Source organism: Chelonia mydas, chromosome 24 (genome assembly GCF_015237465.2).
Source record: "Chelonia mydas isolate rCheMyd1 chromosome 24, rCheMyd1.pri.v2, whole genome shotgun sequence".
In the NCBI taxonomy this organism is placed as follows: domain Eukaryota; kingdom Metazoa; phylum Chordata; order Testudines; family Cheloniidae; genus Chelonia; species Chelonia mydas.
Window position 1 is genome coordinate 16,807,165 of NC_051264.2, and position 27,905 is coordinate 16,835,069.

The following is a 27,905-nucleotide window of genomic DNA, read 5'->3' on the forward strand; positions in this document are numbered from 1 at the left end:
GAGGGGTTTGCTGGTTGGGGGCAGAGATAGGGTGCAGGACTCCTGGGTTTCATCCCCAGCTTTGGGAGAGTTGTAGGGTCTAGTGCGGGGGTGGCCAACCTGACCAAGAAGGAGCCTGAGAAGGAGCCAGAATTTACCAATGTACATTGCCAAAGAGCCACAGTAATAGGCCAGCAGCCCCCCATCAGCTCCTCCCCCAAGCTCCTAGCACCTCCCACCCACTGTCAGCCCCGGCAATCAGCGCCTCCCCCACCCTCCCTGTACCTCCCGATCAGCTGTTCTGTGGCATGCAGGAGGCTCTGGGGGCGGGGAAGAGGAAGAAGTAATGGCACGGCGGGCTCAGGGGAAGGGGCGGGAAGGGGTGGAGTGGGGGTGGGGCCTGTAGCAGATCCAGGGGTTGAGCAGTGAGCCCCCCCTGGCAGATGGGAAAGTTGGCACCGGTAGCTCCAGCCCCAGGGTCGGTGCCTAGTCAAGGAGCCGCATCTTAACTTCTGAGGAGCTGTATGTGGCCCTGGAACCACAAGTTGGCCACCCCTGGGCTAGTGGGTTAGAGCGGGGGCGGGGGCTGGGATCCAGGACTCCTGGGTTCTCTCCCTGGTCCTGGGAGGGGAGTGGGAGCTAGTGGGTTAGAGCAGGGGGGGCTGGGAGCCAGGACTCCTGGGTTCTTGCCCAGCTTTGGCAGGGTTGTAGGGTCTAGTGGTTGGGGTGCGGGGGGGGAGGCTGGGACCCAGGACTCCTGGGTTCTATCTTTGGCTCTGGGAGGGAAGTGGTGTATTCCGTGCTTTGACCTCTCCAGCTCATCGCTCCCAGCAACACGCCGAGGACCAGCGTCTGTTACAACAGCCCTGCCCCCCTTCCCTGTAACACTGGCTTTGTGCAACACCCTGCAGTGGTGAAATGAGCCCAGAAGTCGCTTTTGCAAGCTGGTGTTCGAACACTTCCCCCCCCGCATCCCCATCCTGCTGCAGGCAGAGCCATGGGCAAGGGGAGCTGCTGGCCACCTGCTCGCTGGGGTCCAGAAATGGGCTGGTCTTAGATCGGCCAGTGGGGTCCGCTGAGGTGGTGGTGTGGGGAGCTGGGATCTACACAGGGCATGGGGCAGGGGGAAGAGGAGCTGGGATCCAGCTTGGGGACAAGGTGGGATCTGCGCAGGGCAAGGCCTGGTCAGGGATCTGCAAGAGGCCGTCTGCCCTGTGCAGTGCAAGTTGGGAAAGTGCTGTGGTGGAAACCAAGATGTAGCCTGTGTCCTTCCGTCAAGCTCTGGAAGGGGAAGTGCCCGTCGCTCAGAGGAGCGGCTCAGACGTGGGACCCAACCCCACGAGGGAACTGAGCTGCCCCGGGCTATTGACTGCTCCGGCAGTGATAGGGGAAAAGGTCACTCCACTCCCCTGGTGCCCACCCAATACATAGCCAGGTAAGCTTTGATTCCCTTTGAGCAAAGAGGGCTGGGAGTCAGGACTCCTGGGTTCTCTCCCTGGCTCTGGGAGGGGAGTGGGGTCTAGTGGTTAGAGCTCTTATAACAGGCTCGTCCCCTGGCAGTTCCCGGGTTTTGTGCACTGGTGCACTTTGAACAACTGGGCGGTGCTTCCCTTCCAGCGAGGGGTGGGGGCAGGAGTGGGCTCAGCACCCTTGGGGTCGGGATCTGGTAATCTAGGCCCGAAGCGGGGAAGTTGTGGTGGTGACTTTGAGACCGCAGAGCCGTGTGGTTTCCCAACACCTCTTCTGGGACCAGGGGTGCGGGTGGGGGAGTGTGGATGGGGGAGGGAGATAGAGTTTGGGGGGAGGAGCAGCATGATGGGGGAATGAGGGGGCCAGGAGTTTGGGGAGCTGGGGGATGAGGGGTCAGGGGCATGGAGCAGTGGGGTGGGGGGGCCTTGGGGGTTAGCAGGAGGGACTGGGAGTCCAGGGGAAGGGGGGGATTTGGGGGAGGTGGGGGATGGGTGGAAGTGTGAGGCGGCCGGGGCCAGAGGAGAGGTGGCAGTTTGGGGGAATGAGGGGGTCCTGTGGCCAATGTCTCTGGTCCTCTTTCACACCCCTCCCCAGTAGCCTCCCTCGCCTCCTAGCCATGAACGGCTCCTGTGCCCCCCGCAACACCACGGGGGCTGTGGAGGACACCATGCGGCACATCGCCATCGGCACCAACGCCCTGGTTTTGGGGCTGGGCCTGGCCGGCAATGGGCTGGTGATCTGGATCACCACGGTTGGCCAGGCCGGGCCGCCCACCTTCCCCTCGGCTTGCTACCTCCACCTGGCCGTGGCCGACCTGCTCTTCTCCGCCGGGCGCATCCCCGCCATCGTCCAGGAGGCCTTGAGGTCCCGCTGGCCCTTCGGCCGAGCTCTCTGCAAGCTCCACTCCTTCGCTCGCTACTTGGTCGTCTTCGCCGGCGTCTTCGTGCTCACCCTCATCAGCCTCCACCGCTGCTTGCTGGTGGCTCAGCCCGTCTGGGTCCGGAACCACTGCAGGCCCCGGCTTGGGTGTTGGCTGATCGCTGGGGCCTGGTTCCTGGCCATCTGCTTCAGCGTCCCTTACCTGGTGCTCAGGGACGTGGAGACCAGACACGGGGAGTCCTTCTGCGTCTACCGGAGAGACCTGCGGCGTTTCGCCGAGATGCCCCTGAGGTTGAGCCGGTTCCTGGGCGGGTTTCTGGTCCCTTTCGCCATCATCGCCACATCCTACGTGGTCTTGACTTGGAAGCTGAGGAGAAGAAGCTGGGAGGGCTCCCGGCGGACCTCCGCCTTGGTGCTGGCCGTGGTGGCTCTCTTCTTTGTTTGCTGGTTGCCCCATCACATCCTGGTGCTGCTGGGCCTTGGCCTACCTCCACAGCTGTCTCAACCCTGTGCTGTATGGGCTGGTGGGGTACGCCTGGAGCAGGGGGCGCCGGAGGGGCTCCTTCCTGGGCATCTTCCGCAGGGCCCTGGCTGAGGAAGAGGAGGGATCGGGTGCGATGGAGGCGTCGCAGAGCACCAGACGGACTAGCTGAGAGAAGAGGACTTGGGACCCCTGGGTTCTATCCCCAGCTCTGGGAAGGGACCAGAAGCTGGTGGGTTAGGGCAGGGTGAGCGAGGAGTCAGGACTCCTGGATTCTATTTGCCAGGTCTCCCATTATTTCCTTGTGTGTGTGAGCTAAGGCCAATCTCTGAAACTGTCTCTCGCCTTCTGCTTCAATTTCTTAATCCTTAAATAGGGGTAGTAATCCTTCTGTTGTCTATTTAGACTGTAAGCACAATGGGGCATGGACCGTCACTCACTGTGGGTCTGTGCAGTCCCCGGCACAATGGAGGGCTCTGATCTCATTCAGGATCTGTCTATGTTGGGGATCAGGAGACAGATTCATCAAAACTGTAAGACTTTGTGTGAATGACTCAGTTTTCTGCAGTTTCTTGACTCAAAAAAGTTTTGGAAGAAAACTTTCAAAGTTGTCCCCAGCTCATGTTTTAAAATGTCCAAAGTGAAAATTCCACCTTTCTGGTCCCAAATGCTTTTTTCTTTTTTAAATTTAGGATAACTTGTGTTTTTTTTTTAAAAAATGTTTTCAAATGGTCAAAATTTAAAATGAAACATTGAAATGATCAAATCAGAATATTTGGATTGACTCAAATTGAAATTTGGTTCAAAAGGACAAAGAGTTCCCAGGAAAAGACAGGGTCCCAGGGTGCCCTGTCCCCCTCAGTGTAATTCCTAGCGTGGGTAGACGTACCTGAGATAGCTTTGATGGAGGTAGCATGCTTAAAATAGATGATTTAGCCACAGCTGCAGGGGCTGGCTGCCCTGAGGATGTACCTAGCGTCTGGGACAGGATCACACCGCTGGGGCTACACCACTAGCGGGTGGCGGGGGAGTGTCTCCCCGAGCTGAGAATCTCACTTCCAGCTTCAGTGTCGACGGACCCCGACTGGTAGAAGGCAGGTGACGCCTGAAGCGTTGCCAAGGGAGATGGTTCATAATTTCCCAATGGAACAGTTTCCCATCAGAAAACACTGATTTGAGAACATGGAGACGTTTCGGGGGGGGATCAATTTTTGTCGGAATTTTTGAAGCAAAATTATCAAAATGTTAAGGCCGAAGCATTTTATTTTGTCTTGATTGTGTTGATTTTTATATCACTAATATCAAAGGAGGGTTGGCAGGATTCACATTGTATTGGTTTATAACATCGTTTGTTTTTAAGCACACTGTGTTTTAAGGTTTGTTTTTAAGCCCACTCTTTAGACCGTTTTTGATCAACTTCACCTCTCACAGTCACAGGGAATTATGTGGAGGGAGGTGAGACAATAACTATTTAAGAGCAGTAGCATATGGGATTCACAGCTTTATAACCGTTCAAACACAAATCGTCAACATCACATGACAGAATATACAAAGTAAATCACCTTCAACCAAACTCAAAGAAGGTCACAAGTGGGGTTTTTCTTACTTTGCCCATCTGTAAATTTCAATGATTATCCATGAAAATATGTTTTGGTGTGTGTGCAGTGAAATTGACGGTTACCGACAATGGCCGATAAAAATTGAATCCTTCCCAGCCTAAATAAATTACATCTGCATAGACTCATAGATTTCAAGGCCAGAAGGGCTCGTTGTGATCATTTAGTCTCACCTCCTTTGTAACGTAGGCCAGAGAACTATCCTGAATTGATTTGTAGTTGATCTAGAGTGGATCTTTTAGGGGAAAAAAAGTCCCATCTTGATTTAAAAATGGCCGATGATGGAGAATCCACCATGACCCTTGGTAAACTGTTGCAATGTTGAATTGCCCTCACTGTGAAAAATGTACACCGTTATATATTGGACTGGGATTCAGGAGACCTTGGTTTTATTCCAACCTCTGCCCCTGGCTGGCTGGGTGACCTTGGGGAAAGTAGTCACCAGTCTGTACGTCAGTTTCCCAGACTAAGGAGGGACCTGATAACAGTTCTCAGTGGTGGGAAGGGCTGTTATAAAGAGGCCATGGATCAGTTGTTCTCCATGTCCACTGAAGGTAGGACACGAAGCAATGGGCTTAATCTGCAGCAAGGTTGGTGGAGGTTGGATATTAGGAAAAACTCTCTCAGGGCAGTTCAGCTCTGGAATCAGCTCCCAAGGGAGGTTGTGGAATCCCCGTCACTGGAGGGTTTTAAGACCAGGTTGGACAAACACCTGTCAGGTTTTGCTATTTCTGAAACAACACTGGGTTTGGGGGAATTTTGAAATTTGAAATTTCAGCTTTGGATAAAAGAAAATTGGGAACTGTCAGAATTTCCCATGGGATGCAAATTCCAAACGGCTCCTGCCACCAACCCGAAAGGATGAAAAATCATGAGCTCAGCCTCCCCCCCACTAATCACAAGATTGGCTTAAAAATCATGAGATTTGAATAATAATGATGGGTTTGAGGTCCTTTTATTGGATTTCTGGTTCTTTTGGATTCATGTTTTCCAGCTCCTCATCTCAAACTATGAGGGCTAAAACCTGATTGTTTGTTTGTGGTAGTGAGGGCTGAGATTTTCCCCAGTCACATGCCTTCAGCAGCTGGGGATTTCAGATGAAATATGAGGGTCTGGTTTGTTCACATAGCTGGACCTTGTAAATAGTTAACAGTCACTGAGTTTACACAGTCTTTCAGGTAAAGCATTATAAGCAGCCGCTTGTGACGGACTTGGTTTTGTCTGCAAGTGAAATCTCAGACTCAACTTTTTGCCAATGTTTTGTTGGGCTAACGGGCAGCTTGTAAACATCTGAAGGTGTTATGGCTGGTGGCACGGGGCATGCAAAGCTACATCACCCAGGTAGACCAAATCAGGACAGTTTCATTGTCTTGAATCTGGCCCACTGACACCAATGGAGATATGGCCGATTGACCCCAGATGGGGATCTGGCCCCATTAAGTCCAATGGAGCAATGTTGATATCAGCCAGTCCCTTGCCCCAGGGTTAGATCAATGCTTGTGCCCCCTAGAGGGGAAAGGCCCCAGGCCCCATTCACCACCCCCTTGAGCCAGCCAGTCCCCACCCTGGGACTGGATCGGAGCCAGCGCCCGCTAGAGGGGACAGTCCCCATGTCCCATTACCCCCCCCGTGAGCCAGCCAGTCCCTCCCCTGGGGCTGGATACGAGCTAATGCTCCCTAGAGGGGAAAGGCCCCATGTCCCATTACCCCCCCGTGAGCCAGCCAGTCCCTCCCCTGGGGCCGGATACGAGCTAATGCTCCCTAGAGGGGAAAGGCCCCATGTCCCATTACCCCCCCGTGAGCCAGCCAGTCCCTCCCCTGGGGCCGGATACGAGCTAATGCTCCCTAGAGGGGACAGTCCCCATGTCCCATTACCCCCCCGTGAGCCAGCCAGTCCCTCCCCTGGGGCCGGATACGAGCTAATGCTCCCTAGAGGGGAAAGGCCCCATGTCCCATTCCCTGCACCCCTGAGCCAGCCTGGGGCACTGAGGACAGACGGCGAGAAATTAACAGGTTGTTGCTATCTGCAGGTGCCAGAGGCCAGCTGGGTTTCAGTCGTTCGGCACCGTCTGTGCCGACCGGGTGTTGGGTTACAGGCTCTGAACAGGTAAAGGTCATTGTCTTAGCATCTCGTGGCTGGCTTTAAATCCACACGACCAGAAAATCCTCTAGACACTGCCTCGCCGAACGACCTTCAGCCGCCCCCTTTGTTCAACCTCATTTCTACCTTCTAGGTGCTAAACCAGCCCTGGGCTCCCCCCCTCCCCTAGCTCCATGGGTGCCTTTCACTCCTGACCCGCAGCCCCCTGCTAGTCCAGCCCTGCGTCCATAGGCCCCTTACCCTGTAAATGTCAGTGTGATAATGTCTCGTCTGGGACCAGCCCCCGTGTAGGACAAGCACCTGAATTGCACATATGCTGCTACCTACTGGCCAGATGCCATTGTCAGCCCTGGGCCTTTGGATAACAGTCTACAGCAAAAAGAAAAGCAAGAAAGCGTCTGCTCAAATAAATGCGTTGGTCTCTAAGGTGCCACACGTCCTCCTGTTCTCTTTGCGGATACAGACTCACACGGCTGCTCCTCTGAAACCAGCCTATGGCAGAGGTTCTCAACCAGAGGTTCGTGTACCAATGGAGAGGCCTCAATCCATCTAGATATCTGCCTAGATTTACAACAGGCTACACAAAAAGCACTAGCAAAGTCAGTGGAAACTGTAATTTCATACAGGCAATGACTTGATTAAGCTGCTCTACATACCAGTTGTTTTCAAACTGTGGGTCGCGACCCATTTCCGGGTCGCAGAATGGAAGGCGCTGGGTGGCAGCGGCTCTGGTCAGCACGTTAAAGGTCCCGTCGGCGGTGCTGCCTGGCTAAGGCAGGCCAGTCCCTACCTGCTCTGACACCGCGCTGCGCCCCGGAAGCGGCCAGCAGCGGGTCCGGCTCCTAGGCGGGGGAACCACGGGGCTCCACGCGCTGCCCCTGCCCTGAGCACGGGCTCCGCACTCCCATTGGCCGGGAAAGGACCAATGGGAGCTGGAGGGGGGTGGTGCTTGCGAGCGAGAGATGCGCAGAGCTGCTTGCGCAGCTCCGCCGAGGAGCCGGACCTGCTGCTGGATGCTTCGGGCGCGCAGCGTGGTCCACAGTGCCAGGAGAGGCAGGAAGCCTGCCTTAGCGCCCGTGCTGCGCCGCTGACCAGGAGCTGCCTGAGGTAAGCTCGTGCCCCAACCCCAATTCCCTGTTCCAGCCCTGAGCCCCCCCCAAACCCAGAGCCCCATCCTGCACCCCAAGCCCCTCATCCCTGGCCTCACCCCGGAGCCTGCACCCTAGACCAGAACCCTGACCCTCTCTCGCACCCCAGCCCCCTGCCCCAGCCCAGAGCCCCCTCCCACACTCTGAACCCCTCATTCCCGGCCCCACCCTGCAGCCCTCACCCCTGCACCCCAACCCTGTGTCCCAGCCCTGAGCCCCTCCCAAACTCCTCATTCCCAGCCCGGCCCTGCAGCCCACACCCACCCACACCCCAACCATCTGCCCCAGCCCTAAACCCCTCCCACACCCCAAACCCCTCATTCCCAGCTCCACTGGGTCATGGGCATCAACAATTTTCTTCAACTAGGTCCGCAGAAAACAAGTTTGAAAAGCACCGCTATCTAGTATACACTGAAATGAAAGTACAACATTTATATTCCAACCGATTTATTTGATAATTACATGGCAAAATGAGGAAGTAGATTATCTGTCAGTAGGAGTGTGCTGTGACACTTGTATTTTTATGTCTGCTTTTGTAAACAAATCATTTTTAAGTGAGGAGAAACTTGGGGGTACACAAGAAAAAGGAGAACCCTGAAAGGGGTACAGTAGTCTGGAAAGGTTGAGAGCCACTGGTCTATAGGGTCTTTTCCCGCTGAGATGTGGCCACCTCTGGGGTGGGGCGTGGGGGCTATTGAAAAAGGTGACAGGGAGGAATGGGAGAGGGGCTGCTGTGGGGAGTAGGGTGGGGGTCAGGATTTCTGGAACAATTTGTACAGTGAGGGGGCTGAGAGCCGCTGAACCAAACTGTAAACCCTGTATATGATGGCAACCACTTCAAGCCAGGGGGTGCAGCACCTATGGGGGGGACAGGGAAAGACCTGGGGAGGCTGTTTTGGGGACTGGGGTGGGGAGCAGGGACGGATCTGGAGGGCTGCTGTGTGTGGTGGGGCCAGGGAGGAATCTGGGGTTCGGGGCAGAGACAGATCTAAGGAGGCCATTGTGGATTTCACCCTAGCATTGAAGCTGGAAGGTTTAATCTCACTTTCTTACCTATGTCCTGGGGGAATCAGATACGGCATCTCAGAATTGATTCCCCCAACACACACACACCATGTGCAGCTCTGCCTCCCCTCCCTCCCCCATGAACTCTGTCTGGGGGCAGGAAGCTGTCCTCTTGGGTGCGGGGGGAAGCACTGAGGGGGTGGCTCAGTGGGGGAGGGAGATGCTCAGAAAGCGGAGTCTGCCAAGCCTCCAAGACGACCAGCTCCGTGCAAGCCTCAACCAGCTCGGCTCAGCTCTGGGGCCGCTCGTGACAAAGGGTCTGAGGTCCCGTCTGCAGAGACGGTCGCCCACATCCGGGGCAGCCACAGCCCCAGAGCAGGAGCTGAGCTGCGACCGCATCGTTGCAAAAATTCAGCCCGTTCACACCTGGAAGCACACCAGACCCAGCTTGGGCCCCTGAAGTGCTGCTGGGTCAGGAATGATTCGTGGGTTTGCCTTTGGCCCCGGTCACCCCTCCAACATCCAGGAGAGACCCTGCCAGGTGGTGAATGGGTCGTGAATCTCTCGTTTCATTGGATGTTAGCCACACAACATTGTGTCTGCTCCACGACTGGCCGGTGGATTGGTTTACGCTGGAGAACAGACAGCGACATTGCAAAGGGCGAAAGCTGTGTGAATTTTGGCCAGGAATATCAGGATTAATTGAGTCATTAGTTTAAAAAGCCACTGTGATGGGGTACCCAGCGTGCAAGCTGGACTGTGGGACCCCTGAACCCTTTGTCCCACCAACCTGGGGAATTCTTCTCACACTGTGATGCTGTGTCAAGCGACAAACCTCTGGCAGGCCCTGCACTTACACAGCCATCCCCAGGCAGGGACACACCCAGCTGAGTTCCATAAATGACCTCCCAGCCACTCATGAACCATCAATAGGGAGGCTCCAGCCAATTTCTCCGGGCTCCCCAGCTTTGCACACTAGACCTGTGCCATCCTACCCTGGTTAGAAGCCTGGCCAGTGTTAGTTCATTGCCCAGTCCACCCCTTCCCCGATGTGGAGGGGACATGCACCAGCTTTTGTAAACTGAGCTTAGATTTCCTAGCACTTCAACCAAACACACAGTTTTAGCGAGAATATAAGACAGGTTTATTAACTACAGACAGATTTAAAGTGATTTTAAGCAGCGAGCGTAGAGATCACAGTTGGTTACCGAAGAAATAAAAGTAAATTCGCAGTTTGAGTTCTTCAAACTAAACCGAATTGGAATCAAGCCACGTCTCACCCTGATAGATGGTACAAGCAGGTGACACATCCTCAATGAACAGGGTGGGCCTCTCCTCCAGCTTGGGACCCCCTCCCCAGTTCAAAGTCTTTGTCCTCCAGACGTGTTTCCAGCTGTTTAGTTGCGGGGGGAGTGAGGCCAAGTGAGCATGTCACTTTCCCTCTTTTCTAGTTTCTTCTAGTTTGCTGGAAATATATTTTGCTATGATGTGGGTCAAACAGTCTCCATTGTCTACGTGTTTTCTCTGAGAAATCTCCATTGTATACAGTTCCTGTGAGATAGTGAATTCTTGGGTGGGTGTTGATGAACCATTAACACTGTCTGGCTCCTGCACCTGAAAGGCTGCTTGTGGTTATTCTGAACATCACAACTTATTTCAATAACACACACACAGAAAAACTTCACAACCTCACATACAACGACCGCACGTATAGTCCACCAGGATATTAATGTTCAACAGATCAGTATTTTTAAAATGATACCTCACAAGGCAGACTTTGTTCATATTTATACGACAGTGATGAAAATGGGGTTTCCAGGGTGCTGTTTTGAGGTACAGCGTGCCACAGCCACCCACATTTTATTAAAAGTCCCCAATATTTTAAATACCTCCTCACTCCATTGGCTTCCCAATCAGAGCTTGATATTTCTGGTGTTCCAAAACTTTTGGCGGAGTTTTGTACCATCACCGACTATTACAATTTGGTTGCAACATTAGCCATGCTTGTCGTTTTCCTCCAAGCCCCAGATCCTGGAATCATATGATGATGTGGGAATTTCAATTTTTTGGGGGGGGGAGAGGGTAAGATTCTAGCCTTCGTTGCTGCAGAGAAAAGACTGAAATGCTCCCTAAAAAAATCATAAGGCAAAAAAGAAGAACCCAAATGTCTTTCTTTTCAAACCAATCTCATGATGTTTTAGGGGGTGGCTCATGAGGTTTGAAGGCTCAGACTTGGCAATAAAGAGGTTTTTAAAAGTGGCTAAGGGAGTTAGGTGCCAAATTCCCATTGACAGTCCAAGATAAGCACCCAACTCACATAGGTGCTTTTGAAAATCTCACTCATAGAAGCCTAAGTCAATTCAATTATATCACGTTATGGCAGACAGCTAACAAGTAGGGAGTCCAGATGTCCCAATTTTATAGGGACAGTCCCGATATTTGGGGCTTTGTCTTACATAGGTCCTAATACCCCCCATCCCCAGTCCCGCTTTTTCACACTTGCTGTCTGGTCACCCTACTAAAAAGTGACATTTAAGTTCTGATATACAAATACTAGAAATCTAAATAATAAGATAAATGAACTAGAGTGGCTCACATTAAATGAGGATATCGATATAACAGGCATGGAATGAAGATAATCAATGGGACACAGTAATACCCGGTTACAAAATATATCAGAAGGACAGAACAGGTCATACAGGTTGGGGAGTGGCACCATTTGTGAAAGAAAGGGTAAAATCAAATGAAGTAAAAATCTTGAATGAACCAAACTGAACCACAGAATCTCTATGGATAGTAATTCCATGCTTAAATAATAAGAATACAACAGTAGGGATATATTACCGACCGCCTGACCAGGGTGGTGATAGCGACTGTGAAATGTTCTGGGAGATTAGAGAGGCTATAAAATTTAAAAAATCAATAATTATGGGGGATTTCAGTTGTCCCTATATTGACTGAGTACATATCATCTCAGGACGGGACACAGAGATAAAGTTTCTTGACACCTCAAAGGACTGCTTCTTGGAGCAGCTAGTCCTGGAACCTACAAGAGGAGAGGCCATTCTTGATTTAGTCTTAAGTGGAGCAAAGGATCCGGTCCAAGGGGTGAATATAACTGAAGAGCTTGGTAATAGTGACCATAATATAATTAAATTTAACAGCCCTGTGGCAGGGAAAACACCACAGCAGCCCACCACGGTAGCTATTAATTTCAGAAAGGGGAACAACACAAAAAGGAGGAAGTTAGTTAAACAGAAATTAAAAGCTACAGTGCCAAAAGTGTAATCCCTGCAAAGTGCATGGAAACTTTTTAAAGACCCCATAATGAAGGCTCAAATATATCCCCCAAATTAAAATACATAGTAAGAAAACCAAAAAAGTGTCACTGTGGCTAAACAAAAAAGTAAAAGAAGCATAGACAGGCAAAAAGGCACCCTTTAAAAAGTGGAAGTTAAATCCTACTGAGGAGAATAGAAAGGAGCATAAAACTCTGGCACGTGAATATATAATTAGGAAGGCCGAAAAGAATTTGAAGAACATCTAGCCAAAAACTCAAAATGTAATAGCAAAAAATTGTTGAAGTACATCAGAAGCAGGAAGCTGCTAATCAATCAGTGGGGCCACTGGACGATCGAGGTGCTAACGGAGCACTCCAGTATGATAAGCTCCTTGCAGAGAAAACACATGAATTCCTTGCATCGGTCTTCATGGTTGAGGATGTGAGGGAGATTCCCAAACCTAAGCCATTCTTCTGAGGTGACAAATCTGAGGAACTGTCTCAGATTGAGGTGTCATTAGAAGAGGTTTGGGGACAAATTGATAAACTAAACAGCAATAAGTCACCAGGACCAGATCGGATTCACCGAAGAGTTCTGAATGAACGCATATGTGAAATTGCAGAACTATTAGCTGGGGTATGTAACCTAGCATTTCAATCAGCTTCTGTACCAGATGACTGGGGGAGAGCTAATGTGACACCAATTTTTAAAAAAGGCTCCAGAGGTTATCCTGGCAATTACAGGCCAGTAACCCTGACTTCAGTAATGGGCAAACTGATTGAAACTATAGTAAAGAACTGAATTATCACACACATAGATGAACATAATTTGTTAGGGGAGAGTCAACATGGTTTTTGTAAAGGGAAATCATGTCTCACCAATCTACTAGAATTCTTTGTGGGGGTCAAAAAGTATATGGAGAAAGGGGATCCAGTGGATATAGTGTACTTCGAGTTTCAGAAAGCCTGTGACAAGGTCCCTCACCAAAGACTCTTAAGCAAAGTAACCTGTCGTGAGATAAGAGGGAAGGTCCTCCCATGGATCAGTAACTGGTTAAAAGATAAGAAACAAAGGGTAGGAATAAACGGTCAGTTTTCAGAATGGAGACAGGGGTCTGTACTGGGACCAGTGCTGTTTAACATATTCATAAATCATCTGGGAAAAGGGATAAACAGTGAGGTGGCAAAATGTTCAGATGATACAAAACTACTCAATATAGTTAAGTTCAAAGCAGACCGGGAGGAGTCACAAAGGGCTCTCACACAACTGGGTGACTGGGCAACAAAATGGCAGATGAAATTTAATGTTGATGAATGCAACGTAACGTATATTGGAAAACAGAATCCCAACTATACATATACAATGATGGGGTCTAAATTAGCTGTTTCCGCTCAAAAAAGAGATCTTGGAGTCAGTGTGGACAGTTCTCTGAAACCATCCACTCAATGTGCAGCGGCCGTCAAAAAAGCGAACAGAATGCCGGGAATCTTTAACAAAGGGATAGATAATAAGACAGAAAATATCATATTGCCTCTATATAAATCCATGGTACACCCACATCCTGAATACTGCATGCACATGTGATTACCCTATCTCAAAAAAGATATATTGGAATTGGGAAAGGTATAGAAAAGGGCAACAAAAATGATTTGGGGTATGGAACAGGTTCCGTATCAGAAGGGATTAATAAGACTGGGACTGTTCATCTTGGAAAAGAGACGACTAAGGGGGGATATGATAGAAGTCTATAAAATCCTGACTGGTGTTGAGCAAGTAAATAGGGAAGTGTTATTTATTCCCTCTCATAACACAAGAACTAGGAGCAGGGATGATGTCCCTAGCCTCTGTTCGCCAGAAGTTGGGAATGGGTGACAGGGGATGGATCACTTGATGATAACCTGTTCTGTTCATTCCCTTTGGGGAATCTGGCATTAGCCACTGTTGGAAGACAGGATACTGGGCTAGATAGACCTTTGGTCTGACCCAATCTGGATGTTCTTATGTTCTTACATTATGTTCTCATTGATTCTCAGCGAGGTTTCTACGGGCCAAAACACTTTTAAAAATAGGATTTAGACCCTTTCGAAAACGTTGCCCTTTGTTTCATAGACCCGTTGATCTTCAGGAACCACCAGACAGAATAAGAGCTGGAGCTCCACCGGGTGCAAAGATGACATGAGGACAAAAACAACAAAACAAAGAAGTAGAAAAGTATGGACTATAAATTACAAATGCCCCAAAATAATCTAAAAATGAACAAAACCAAAAATCTATATATTTCTTTAAAATGACAGATTCATACTTTCCAAGGCTGGAAGGGACCATTGTGATCATCTCATCTTATCTCCTGGGTCACACGGGCCAGAGAACTGGCCCCAAACCATTCCTAGAGCAGAGTTTTAAAAAAAAACATCCTAGCTTGATTTAAAATTGCCAGTGATGGAGGATCCACCAGGACCCTTGGGAAATTGCTCCAATGCTCAGTTACTCTGACCGTTACAAATTTACACCTCCTTTCCAGTCTGAATTTGTCTAAATTCAACTAGGGTTCACTAGATCATGTTAGACCTTCCTCTACTAGACTGAAGAGCCTGTTATTAAATATCTTACCCACATAGCTACTTACAGACTGTGATCAAATCACTCCATCACCATCTCTTTGTTAAGGTGAATAGATTGAGCTCCTTGTTACTCTCACTCTGAGGCAGGTTTTCTAATCCTGGAATCATTCTCATGGCTCTTCTCTGAATAAGGCAAAAAAAAAATCTCTTTCTAAAAAGACATTTTTGGGGTCAAGAGAATGTCACAGGTCCGAGCTAATAAAATTCTTTTTCCATGCAAATATTGACAATTCCATCCATTCCCCTATTCAGCCAGCTCCAGCCCTGAGTTGTTGGTGGTTTGGGGGTTGCGTGCACATTGCCGGTACTTCAGAAACTCTTCTTCCATGGTGAGGTAGAAGATGGGGTTGAGGCAGCTGCTGAAATATGCCAGGATATAAGGAAAATTGCTTTCTGTTACAAGAAAAGGCAGGGGGTACTTCGTTGAAATCAGCAGGAAGGAGAGGACGTGATACGGCAGCCAGCAGAGGAAAAAGGTCGGGATCAAGCCAAGAAGGATCTTGAGTGGCTTGGTGGACTGGTTCAGCCTGTTCCTTCTCGGCTTGGCAGCTAGAACGATGTAGAAGGTTGGGATTAAGATCAAGGCTAATGGGATCAGAAACCCGACCAGGAACTGGATTGTAACGGCAGCCCTCACCCTCCTTTCATACAATCGGGAATTCATGCTGATGCTGGCTGGTGCAAGGAGGGATTCCCAGAGATCACAATACCTCAAGCTGAACCCAAGAGACAGGGCCCCTATGCCCATGACAATCATGAAAGCCAGGGGGGACATGCGGTAGTTCCGGACCCACTCAGGGCGTGCCACGAGGATGCAGCGATTGACACTGAGGGCCGTGAGGAGGAAGGCGCTGGAGAACATGTGAAAGGAGATGATTGTGTTGCTCAGCCTCTTGACCCAGTCTAAATCCTGGATGAAGAGGGAGGTGAATTTAAGGGGTAAGAAGACAATAAAGATGAAATCGGTCAGAGCCCGGTTCTGGAACCACACGGTGCTGGCTGTCCTCACCATACGCCAGCTGGCGACAAAGAGGACGTAGCTGTTCAACAACACCCCGGCAAGGAAGGCCACGGCACACAGCACCAGAGAGACGATTGGGAACACCATTCTCAGAGGAGCTGCGTTCACAATATCCCCTCCTTCTCCTCAGGGCTCGGCAGGGTAGTGTAGACGCTGTACTGAGCAAGGGAAGGAAGAGCAATGAAACGGGCTCCAGGAGAGGACACAGACTGAGAGAGACAGCCGCAGAGTTTATAATCTCCTCACAGTTTATAAACTCCCCAGATCCTGAGCTGAACTCAAATAGGTTCAAATCCTTGTAGGCCAATAGCACCAATGGTTCGAAGACCTTAGGGTTAGAAGGGACCCCAAGGGTCACCCGTCTAACCCCCTGCCAAGATGCAGGACTTGCGTCTATTCTCTGCCCAAACATTTTTTGTTTTTACATAATATCGTTTATTCAACTAAAGCAAATATTGAAAAAACACACATTTGCTTCTTGCTGAAGAGTTGGATACCTAGGAAAGGGGAGGTGGAAAATGGGGGGAGCGGTCCAGGATGCAGAGACAGAGATAGGAGAGACACCCCCGTCTCCGGAGGCCTCAAGAAAATTCCGAAATAATCATCCTGCTGTTAATTTCCCAAAGGAGCTGGTTGTTCCCATTCCGGTTAAAAAAAAAATGATAGTTTCCCCCCTTTCCTTTGAAATACTGGAATTTTTGAAAGTCATTCTTCTCCCCCAACATTTCATTTTGAAGCGGAGTTTTTGTGTGGTTAGGGGCCATTTGGCGGGGGTGGAGTTAGTGGAGCCAGGTGGGCAAAATCCCCACTGAAAGACCCCACCCTGTAAAAACCTCAAGTGATGGAGAGCAACTTCCAAGGAGGAGAAAAGTAAGACAACAAAAAAGCCACCCGTCAAAACACAAGAGGAAGAAGAGACCAGTTACAAGCCAAAAAAGCTTTTTTTAAAGGAAGGTTACTGCAAGAGTCTATTGTAGTGGACAGATGTGGAGTCAGGACTCCTGAGTTCCATCCCAGACTCTGCCACTGAACTGCTCACGGAGTTTGGACAAGTCACGTCATGGCCCCGTGCCTCAATTTCCCCTCCAAACATTTGTCTGTTTAGAGTTTGAGCTCGCTGTGGCCAGGCCTGTTTCACCCTGTGGGTCTGTGCAGAGACTGAGGCGACGGGGCCCCCGATCTCAGTCAGGGTCTGTGCAACAGTCAGCATGATGGGGAACCCTGACCTGTGACAACAGAACCCACAAATAATTTCAACTGGCTCTATGCAGAGCAGATGAGGGGAGGGAATGGGGGCAGAAGGAAGAGGGGAGATCCAGGGGGCAGCAGGAGTGGGGGGGCAGAATGAGATCCAGGAAGGCAGATGAAGGGTTTACCTCATTTCCTTACCAGTGTCTTGGGAGGATGCAGTGTGTCAGAGTCGACCCCCCGTCCAGGTCTCTGACACGACGCAGGCAGCTCACCTAGACTGGCTCAGCCTGGAGCAGGAAGCTGTTCATGTGGGGTTATATCTGAGAGGAGGGACAATGCGGGGAGATCACAGGACGTGGCTGGGTCCGATCACGTCTGCAAAGCCTGGAAAGGCTCTGGCGCCCACTGCTACATGCAGACGTCACACGAACCACAAGCTCCCCTCTGCTTGGCCCTAGCAAGGTGTCTGCATTTGGCTGCCCACATCCTGGGGCAGCTGGTGGGGCTCCCAACAGAGAGGAGGGGCTGAGAAAGCCATTTCCTGCTGACTCCTTCGGGCAAGGTCCCAGGAGCAGAGACGCCAGCTGGGACTCTGCCCTCCAGCCCCTCGTGGCTGAAGAAAGTGAACAGAGCCCTGGTGGGAGTGGGACGCGTGACATTCTCAGCCTTGTCTTTGCTGCAGGGAACCCACCCCTCTGCCCGGGCCATGTTACAGGCCAGCCAACGCTAAGGAAACCCTCGCTCTGTGCTAGAGACCACACAAACCACAGCCCGACCTGCAACCTGCCTTCCTCTCTCGTCATTTGCCTGGAGGCCTCAGGCGTGGGGGCACTTTTCAGCTCAACGTGACCTCCCAGAGCCAACACAGCACCGGTCGTGCTGGGATACTTCAACAGGGGAGTCTCGATTAGCAGCAGGGAGGCGATTTTCCCTCTGGATTCAGCCCTGGTGCGACCGCCGCTGGGATGCTGTGTCCGGTTCTGGCGCCCACCCTTCAAGAAGGATGTTGAGCAACTAAAGAGGGGTCAGAGAAGAGCCACGAGAAGGATTAACGGACTGGCCCCCGGGCTTGGCAGAGAGAGACTCCAGGAGCTCAGTCAGTTCAGTTGATCAGAGGACACGTCTACACGGGGAAGGCTGCACCGATGCAGCTGCGGCGCTGTCGCGGCTCGGTGAAGACGCTGTCTGTGCTGACTCGAGAGCTTCTCCCATTGGCGCCGTTAATCCACCCCCCCGAGAGGCGGGAGCGGTGCTGACGGGAGAAGCGTTGTCTACACCGGGAGTTAGGTCGGTGTAACAGCGTCACCCGCCTGGGGGGAGGGGGGGTCCAGACACGCGAGTGGCGTAGTTATACCAACATCCGTTACTAGTGTAGACCCAGTGAAAGGGAAGGGGACGGGGTGACGCGATTACCAGTTTCTGACCAGCACCTGACTTGCACGTATGCTGCCACCTGCTGGCCTGGTGCTTTTACTGCCATCGTCAGCCCTGAGCCTTTGGATACCAGTCTGTAGCAGTGGGTCCCAACGTTCCCCTGGGGGTACGCAGAGGTCTTCCGGGGGTACATCAGCTCACCTAGATATTTGCCTAGTTTTACTACAGGCTACATAAAAAGCACTAGCGAAGTCAGTAGAAACTAAAACTTCGAACAATGACTTGTTTATACTGCTCTACATACTGTCCACTAGAATGTAAGCAGCATATTTATATTCCAATTGATTTACGTTTTAATTATATGATAAAATGAGAAAGTAATCCATCTGTCAGTACCAGTGCTCTGTGACACTTGTGTTTGTATCTGATTTTGGAAACAAGTAGGTTTTAAGTGAGGTGAAACCTGGGGGTACACAAGACAAATGAGAACCCTGAAAGGGGTACAGTAGTCTGGAAAGATTAGAAGCCACTGGTCTATAGCGTCTTTTCCCACTGAGATGTGGCCACCTCTGGGGTGTGGCATGGGGGTTGTTTATACAAGTGACAGGGAGGAGTTTTGGGGAGGCTGCTATGGGGAGTGGGGTGGGGTCATGGTTCCTAGAACAATGTGTATAGTGGGGCTGCTGAGAGCCACTGAATCAAACTTTAAACCCTGTATATGATGGGAACCACTTCAGTTCTGGGGGTGTAGCACCAATGGGTTGGGCAGAGAGTGATCTGTGGAGGCTGCTTTGGGGAGCAGGGTCGAGGGGCCAGAGGATCTGGGGAGGCTTCTATGGGGAGCGGGTAAGGAAATGGGGGCTGTTGTGGGAGGGTAAGTGGGGGCAGCGAAGAACCTGGGGTAGAGGTGGCGGGGCAGAGACAGATCTGCGGGGGGGACATTGTGGTTTTCACCCTAACAATCAAGCTGGAAGTTTTAATCTCACTTTCTTACCTATGTCCTGGGGGAATCAGACACGGCATCTCAGAATTGATTCCCCCAACACACACACACCACCTGCAGCTCCCCCCCCCCCCCCACCATAGATTCTGTCTGGGCGCAGGAAGCTGTCCTCTCGGGGTGGGGGGGAAGCACAGGGAGCTGGCTCAGTGAGGTAGGGAGATGCTCGCAAAGCTGAGTCTGAAAAGCCTCCGAGGCGGCCAGCTCCGTGCAAGCCTCAAACAGCTCGGCTCAGCTCTGGGGCCGCTCGTGACAAAGGGTCTGAGATTCCATCTGCAGAGACAGTCGCCCACATCTGGGGCAGCCATAGGCCCAGAGCAGGAGATGAACTGCCACTGCCTCATAGCAAAAATACAGCCTGTTCACATCTGGACACACACCAGATCCAGCTGGGGCCGCTGAAGTGCCGCTGGGTCAGGAGTGATTCATGGGTGGGCCCTGCCACCCTTCACCCCCAGTCACCCCTCAAATATGCTGGAGAGACCCAGCCAGGTGGTGAGTGGATCGTGAATCTCTCGCGTCATTGGCTCTAAGCAACACAACCTAGTGTCTGCTCCACAACTGGCTGGTGGATTGGTTGGATGCTGGAGAAGGGCCAGCAACAGAGTGAAGGGCGAAAGCTGACTAAATTTTGAGTGGGAATATCAGGATTCATTGAGACATGGGTTTAAAAATCCACTGTGATGGGGTTCTCAGTGTGCAAGCTGGACTGTGGGACCACTGAGCCCTCTGTCCCACCAACCTGGGGTATCCCTCTCACACTGTGATGCTGTGTCAAGCTAAAAACCTCTGGCAGGTCCTGCATTTACACAGCCGTCCCCAGGCAGGGACACACCCAGCTGAGTTTCATGAATGACCTTCCTGCCACTCGTAAACCATCAACAGGGAGGCTCCAGTCAATTCCCCCCAGCTCCCTGGCCTTGAAACCCAGAAATGTACCGTCCTGCCTTGGTCAGAAGCCTGGCCAGTGTAAGTTCATTGCTCAGTCGGTGCCTCCCCCGATGTGGAGAGCACAAACATCACCTTTTGTAAACTGAGCTGAGATTTCCCAGTGCTTCAATCAAAACACACAGTTTTAGGTAGACTATAAACAGGTTTATTAACTACAGACAGAGAGATTTAAAGTGGTTATAAGCCGCGAGCATAGATCACAGTTGGCTACCCAAGAAATAAAAGTAAATTTCCAATCTGAGTTCTATAAACTAAACAGGCTTTGAATTAAGCTGTGTTTCACCCTGATAGATGGTAGAAGCAGGTGACAGATCCTCAATAAGCAGGCTGGGACTCACCTCCAGCCTGGGACCCCTCCCCAGTTCAAAGTCTTTGTCCTCAAGACTTGTTTCCAGGTGTTGAGTTGCGGGGGGAGTGAGGCAAAATGGTGATGTCACTTCCCCTCTTTTATAGTTTCTTCCAACTCCCTGGGAATATATTTCGCTATGACTTGGGTCAAACAGTCTCCATTGTCTCCGTTCTCTCGCTGAGAAATCTCCATTGTATACAGTTCCTGAGATAGTGGATTCTTGGATGGGTGCTGATGAGCCATTAACGCTGTCTGGTTCTTCCACTGTCGTACCTGAGAGGCTGGTTGTGGGTGTTCCCCAACATCACAACTTACTTCAATAACACACACATAGAAAACTTCATAACCTCACATACAATGATAGCACATACAATCCAAAGGGATATTAATGTTCAACAGATCAAGACTTTTAAAATCATACCTCACAAGGCAGACTTTGTATGGAACATATCATATTGATATGACAGTGGTGAAAATGGGGGTTCCATGGTGCTCTTTTGAGGTACAGAGTGAAATAGCCACACATTTTATTTAAGGTGCCCAATATTTTAAACACCTCCCCACTCCATTGGCTTCCAAAACAGAGCTGGATATTTCTGGTTTTCTGAAACTTTCGACAGAGTTTTGTAGCGTCGCCGACTCTTACAAAATTTGGTTGAGGCATTCACCATTCTTGTTGTTTTCCTCTAAATTCCAGATCCTGGAATCAGATGATTAGGTAGAAATGTCAGCTTTCATTTCTATTTTTTTAGATAAGTTTCCAGCCTTTGTTGTTGCAGAGAAAAGCTTGAAATGGTGCAAAAAGGTTCATAAGTCAAAAAAGAAGAACCCAAATGTCTTTCTTTTCAAACCAATCTCATGATGTTTGGCTCATGAGGTTTGAAGGCTCAGACTTTGCAATGAAGAGACAGGACTAGATTTTTAAAGTGGCTAAGGAAGTTATGTGCCAAATTCCCATTGAAGTTATGAGTTAAGCACCTAACTCACATAGGTGCTTTTGAAAATTTCACCCGTAGAAGCCCAAGTCAATTCAATTACGTCATGTAATAGCAGACAGCTAAAAGGTGACATTGAAGTGCTTATATACAAATGCTAGAAGTCTAAATAATAAGATGGGTAAACTTGAGTGCCTTGTTTTAAATTAGGATACTGATATAATAGGCATCACAGAAACTTGGTGGAATGAGGATAATCAATGGGACACAGTTTTGTAATACCAGGTTACAAAATACATCGGAAGGACAGAACAGGACATGCTGGGGAGGGGACTGGCACTATATGTGAAAGAAAGCATAGAGTCAAATGAAGTAAAAATCTTAAATGAACCAAACTGTACCATAGAATCTCTCTGGATAGTAATTCCATGCCCAAATAATAAGAATGTAGCAGGAGGGATATATTAGCAACCAGCTGACCAGGATGGTGATAGTGACTGTGAAATGCTGGGACTGTGAAGTCCCAGACTGAGGTGTCATTAGAGGAGGTTTTGGAACAAATTGATGAACTAAATAGCAATAAGTCATGAGGACCAGATGGCATTCAGCCAAGTGTCCTAAGGAACTCAAATGTGAAATTGCAGAACTACTGGCTGTGGTATGCAACCTATCATTTCAATCACCTTCTGTACCAGATGACTGGAGGATAGTTAATGTGACGTCAATTTTTTAAAAAGGCTCCAGACGACAATTACAGCCAGTAAGGCTGGTAACCCTGACTTCAATAATGGGGAAACTGGTTGAAACTATAGTAAAGAACAGAATTATCACACATATAGATGAACATAATTTGTGAGGGGACAGTCAACATGGTTTTTGTAAAGGGAAATCATGCCTCACCAATCGACTAGAATCCTTTGTGGGGGACAAAAGGTATATGGACAAGGGTGATCCAGTGGATACAGTGTACTTGCAGTTTCAGAAGGCCTTTGACAAGATTCCTCACCAAAGCTTTCTTAAGCAAAGTAAGCTGTTGTGAGATAAGAGGGAAGGTCCTCCCATGGATCAGTAACTGGTTAAAAGATAAGAAACAAAGGGTAGGAATAAACGGTCAGTTTTCACAATGGAGACAGGTAAATAGCGGAGTCCCTCAGGGGTCTGTATTGGGAACAGTACTGTTCAACATACTCATAAACTATCTGGAAAAAGGGGTAAACAGTGAGGTGGCAAAATTTACAGATGATACAAAACTACTCAAGATAGTTAAGTCCAAAGCAGAATGCGAGGAGTTACAAAGGGTTCTCACACAACTGGGTGACTGGGCAACAAAATGGCAGATGAAATTCAGTGTTGATAATTGCAAAGTAATGCACATTGGAAACCATAATCCCAACTATATATATAGAATGATGGGGGTCTAAATTAGCTGTTCCCACTCAAGAAGGATCTTGGAGTCATTGTGGACAGTCCTCTGAAAACACCCACTCAACGTGCAGCTGCTGTCAAAAAAGTGACCAGAATGTTGGGAATCATTAAGAAAGGGAGAGATAATAAGACTGAAAATATCATATCGCCTCTATATAAATCCATGGTACAACCACATCTTGAATACTGCGTGCACATGTGGTTGCCCCATCTCAAATATATATATATTGGAATTGGAAAAGGCACAGAAAAGGGCAACAGAAATGATTAGGGGGATGGAACGGCTTCCGTATGAGGAGAGATTAATAAGACTGGGACTTTTCAGCTTGGAAAAGAGACGACTAAGGGGGGACATGATTGAGGTCTATAAAATCCTGACTGGTGTGGAGAAAGTGAATAGGGAAGTGTTATTTATTCCTTCTCATAACACAAGAACTAGGGGTCACCCAATGAAATTAATAAGCAGCTGGTTTAAAACAAACAACAGGAAGTATTTCTTCACGCAACGCACAGTGAACCTGTGGAACGTTATACCCGAGGATGTTCTGAAGGGCAAGACTATAACAGGGTTAAAAAAAGAACTAAATAAATTCATGGAGGGTAGGTCCATCAATGGCTTTTAGCCAGGATGGGCAGAGAAGGTGTCTGTAGCCTCTGTTTCCCAGAAGCTGGGAATAGGCAACAGGGATGGATCACTTGATGATGATCTATTCTGTTCATTCCCTCTGGGGAACCTGGCTTTGGTCACTTTCGGAAGACAGGATACTGGGCTAGATGGACCTTTGCTCTAACTCAATCTGGCCGTTCTTATGTTATGTTCTCATTGACTCTCAGCAAGGTTCCTACGGGACAAAACACTTTTAATAAAATAGGACTTAGACCCTTTCAAAAATGTTACCCTTTCTTTCATAGACTCATTGATCTTCAGGAACCACTGGACAGAATAAGAGCTGGAGCTCCACCGGGTGCAAAGATGACATGATGACTAAAACAATGACATGAAGACATAGAAAAGGACAGACCATAAAGAACGAAATGCCCAAAAATAATCTAAAAACTAACAAAACTAAGAATCCATATATTTTGTTATAATGACAGATTTTTAGATTTCAAGGCTGGAAGGGACCGGTGAGATCATCTCATCTGACCTACTGGATCACATGGGCCAGAGAACTGCCCCAAAACAATTCCAGGAGCAGAGCTTTTAGAAAAACATCCAAGCTTGATTTAAGATTGCCACTGATGGAGGATCCACCACGACCCTTGGGAAATTGCTCCATGGTCAGTTACTCTGACCATTGAAAATTTACACCTCATTTCCAGTCTGAATTTGTCTAGGTTTAACTTCTGTTCACTGGATCATGTTAGACCTTCCTCTGCTAGACTGAAGAGCCCATTACTAAATACTTGTTCCCCATGTAGGTACTTACAGACTGTGATCAAGTGACCTCTTCACCTTCTCTTGGTTAAGCTAAATAGATTTGGCTCACTCCAAGGCACGTTTTCAAATCCTGTAATCATTCTTATGGCTCTTCTTTGAGTAAGGCCAAAAAATTCACTTGCTAAAAAAGACAATTTTGGGATTAAGAGGAAGTTACCGGTCCAGTGAACAGAATTCTTTCTCCATGCAAATATTCACAATTTCATCTGTTCCCCTATTCATCTGGCTGTGGCCCCGAGTTTTCGGTGGTTTGGGGGTTGCGTGCACATTGCCAGTACCTCAGAAACTCTTCCTCCATGGTGAGGTAGAAAATGGGGTTGAGGCAGCTGCTGAAATATGTCAGGACACAAGCAAAAGCACCTCCTATCTTCAGAAGATGTAGAAGGTAAGTAGCTGAGATCTGCAGGAAGGAGAAGACGTGATACGGCAGCCAGCAGAGGTAAAAGGTCAGGATCAAGACAAGAAAGATCTTGAGTGGCTTGGTGGACTGGATCAGCCTGTTCCTTCTCATCTTGGCAGCTAGAATGATGTAGAAGGTTGGGATTAAGATCAAGGCTAATGGGATCAGAAACCTGACCAGGAACTGGATCACAACTGCAGCCTTCACCCTCCCTTCATCTGCATGGAAATATCTGTTCATCCTGGGATGTGGGAGCAGGTATTCTGAGAGATCACCAGACCTCAAGCTGAACCCAAGAGACAGGGCCCACAAGCCCATCACCACCCCAAAAACCAGAGGGAGTGTGTGGTGCTTCTGGGCCCACTCAGGGCATGCCAGTGAGGGCCATGAGGAGGAAGGTGCTGGAGAACATGTGGAGGGAGGTGATGGTGCTGCTCAGCCTCCAGGTGCCATCAAAGTACAGGATGCTGATGGAGATTACTCTGATTGGCAGGAAGATGATGAAGATGAGATCGGCCATGGCCCGGTTCCAGAACCACAGGGCACTGACTCTCCTCTCCACATGGCAGCCAGCAACGAAGAGGACGTAGCCATTCAATGGCACCCCAGCGAGGAAGGCCATGCCACACAGCACCAGGAGGAGGATTGGGAGGAACTCCATTCCTGGAGGAGTTGCAGTCACAATATCCTCAGGGCTCGGCGGGGGCAGCGCAGACATTGTTGTGAGTAAAGGAAGGAAGAGGAATGAAATGGGCTCTAGGAGAGGACAAGGACGGAGAGAGACAGCCACAGAGTTTATAATCTCCTCAGAGTTTTTCAGGTCCCCATATCCTGAGCTGAACTCAGATAGGATCACATCCTTGTAGGCCAATGGAACCAATGGTTCAAAGACCTTAGAAGCATAGAGCCAGAGGGTTAGAAGGGGACCGCAAGGGTCATCTCCTCTAACCCCCTGCCAAGATGCAGGATTTGTTGTGTCTATTATCTGCCCGAACGTTTTTTTGTTTTTACATAATATCAGTTGTTTTTACTAAGTCAGTCAGTTACTAAATCAAATATTTTTTAAAAACCCACATTTGCTTCTTGCTGAAACGTTAAATTTCCTGGCAAGGGGAGGTGGATAGTGGGTAGTGGGATGTCCTGAATGCAGAGATAGAGTGGGAGACACCCCACAACCTAACTAAAATTCCCAAATAACCTTCTTGCTGTTAGGTTCCCAAAGAAGCTGGCTATTCCTGCCTTTGTTAAAAAATGTTAATGAATGATTGTTTCCCCTGCCCCCCTTTTTTTAAATAGTGGAATTTTTGAAAGTGATTCTACTCCCACCCGCCTTCATTTTGAAGTGGAGTTTTTGTCTGGTTTGGGCCATTTTGGGAGGTGAGTTAGTGGAGCAGGCAAAACCCCATCGAAAGATTCCCCCCTATGGAAACCTCCGGTGACGGAGAGCAACTCCCCAGGACAAGAAAAGTAAGATTGAAATGACAACAACAAAAAAGCCGTCAAAACACCAGAGGAAGAAGAGATGAGTAACAAACCCAAAGACCTTTTTTTAAAGGAAGGATATTGCAAGAGTCTGTTTTAGTGGACAGACATGGAGTCAGGACTCCTGGGCTGCAACCCAGACTCTGCCACTGAACTGTTGGAGGAGCGTGGATAACTCATGTCATCGCCCCACCACTCAGTTTCCACTCCAAACATTTCTCTGTTTAAATGTGAGGTTGCTGTGGCCAGGCCTGTTTCTCCCTGTGGATCTGTACAGTGCCTGGCATGATGGGACCCCCGAGCTTGGTCAGGGTCTGTGCAACACCCAGCTTGATGGGGGCACCTGGCCTCTGACAAGGGGACCCACAAATAAATGTCAACCAGCTCTATCTGGAGTGGATGAGGGGAGGGGATGTGGGGAGATCCAGGGGGCAGTGATGTGGGGGGAAGAATGAGATCCAGTGGGGCAGCTGGGGGGTTTACCTCATTTCCTTACCCGTGTCTTGGGGGGATGCAGCGTTTCAGAGTCGACCCCCCTTCCCAGGTCCCCGATGCGACAGCTGCAGCTCGCCCAGAGCAGAAAGCCGTTCATGTGGGGGTATATCTGGCGGTGGGGTGGGGGGAACAATGTGGGGAGATCACAGGATGTGGCTGGGTCCGAGCACGTCTGCAAGGCCTCAAAGGTCTTCGTCAACCACAGCTGCATGCAGACATCACACCAACCACAAGCTCCCCCGACCCTGCTGGGCCCTAGCAAGGTGCCTATATTTGGCTGTCCACATCCGGCGGCAGGCTGGCAGGGCCCGCATCGGAGAGCAGGGGCTGAGACAGCCACGTCCAGCTGACTCCCCCGGGCGAGCTTCCAGGAGCAGAGACACCAGCTGAGACTCTGCCCTCCAGCCTCTCCTGGCTGGGGAAAGTGAACAGAGCCCCCCGGGAGATGGTGCGTGAGATTCTCAGCCCGGCCTTTGCTTCTGGAAACCCACCCCTCGGCCCGGTCATGTTACAGGCCAGGCAACGCTAAGGAAACCCTCGCTCTGTGCTAGAGACCACACAAACCACAGCCTGGCCTGCAACCTGCCTTCGTCTCTCGTCATTTGCCTGGAGGCCTCAGGCATGGGGGCACTTTTCAGCTCAACGAGACCTCCCAGGGCCAACAGGGCTCAGGCCGTCCTAGGATGCATCAACAGGGGAATCTCCATTATGAGCAGGGAGGTGATTTTGCCTCTGGATCTGGCCCTGGTGCAACCACAGCTGGGATCCTTTGCCTGGTTCTGGTGCCCACTCCTCAACAAAGGTGTTGAGTAACTGGAGAGGGGTCAGAGAAGAGCCACGAGAAGGATTAAAGGACTGGACCCCAGCCTTGGCGAAGAGAGATTCCAGGAGCATAGGTGCCAACTCTTCCCGGCGCCGGTGGGTCCCCGCCCCGACTCCACCCCCATTCCAACCCCTTCCCAATGTCCCCACCCCAATTCCCCCCCCTCCCTGCCCCTATTGGACTCCTCCCCAAATCCCTGCCCCAGCCTCACCTCTTCCCAGAGTGCGCTGCGTTCCCCCTCCTCCCCCCTCCCTCCCAGAGCTTGCCACCACGAAACAGCTGTTTCACGGCGACATGCACTAGGAGCGAGAGGGAGAGGCGGGGACGCAGCGGGGAGGACGGGGCGGGGAGCTGCTGGTGGGTGCAGAGCACCCTTCAATTTTTCCCCGTGGGTGTTCCCGTCCCGGAGCCCCCACAGAGTCGGGGCCTACATCCCC

At 49.9% G+C, this 27,905-nt stretch overlaps 2 protein-coding genes and 1 pseudogene across 3 annotated transcripts; 1 reads left to right on the forward strand and 2 right to left on the reverse strand.

Annotated features, from left to right (window-relative positions):
- The first annotated feature begins 668 nt into the window (after nt 1–668).
- Nucleotides 669–4,568, forward strand: LOC114018191 (C3a anaphylatoxin chemotactic receptor). Of its 2 annotated transcripts, none has more exons than XM_037882959.2 (2): nt 669–1,414; nt 2,044–4,568. In XM_037882959.2, exon 2 carries the CDS (start codon nt 2,066–2,068, stop codon nt 2,921–2,923), a length of 858 nt encoding a protein of 285 aa, XP_037738887.1. In that variant the 5' UTR covers nt 669–1,414; nt 2,044–2,065; the 3' UTR covers nt 2,924–4,568. The 2 variants fall into 2 exon arrangements, with proteins under 2 accessions (XP_037738887.1, XP_043391130.1); XM_043535195.1 differs by having other exon boundaries at nt 2,047–4,568.
- A 10,099-nt stretch (nt 4,569–14,667) lies between these two features.
- On the reverse strand, nt 14,668–15,991 carry LOC102935573 (C3a anaphylatoxin chemotactic receptor). The gene has a single exon (XM_007053958.3). It carries the CDS (start codon nt 15,687–15,689, stop codon nt 14,826–14,828), a length of 864 nt encoding a protein of 287 aa, XP_007054020.2. The 5' UTR covers nt 15,690–15,991; the 3' UTR covers nt 14,668–14,825.
- Nucleotides 15,992–24,456: 8,465 nt separating this feature from the next.
- On the reverse strand, nt 24,457–25,329 carry LOC114021119 (annotated as a pseudogene).
- Between the last annotated feature and the right edge of the window lie 2,576 nt (nt 25,330–27,905).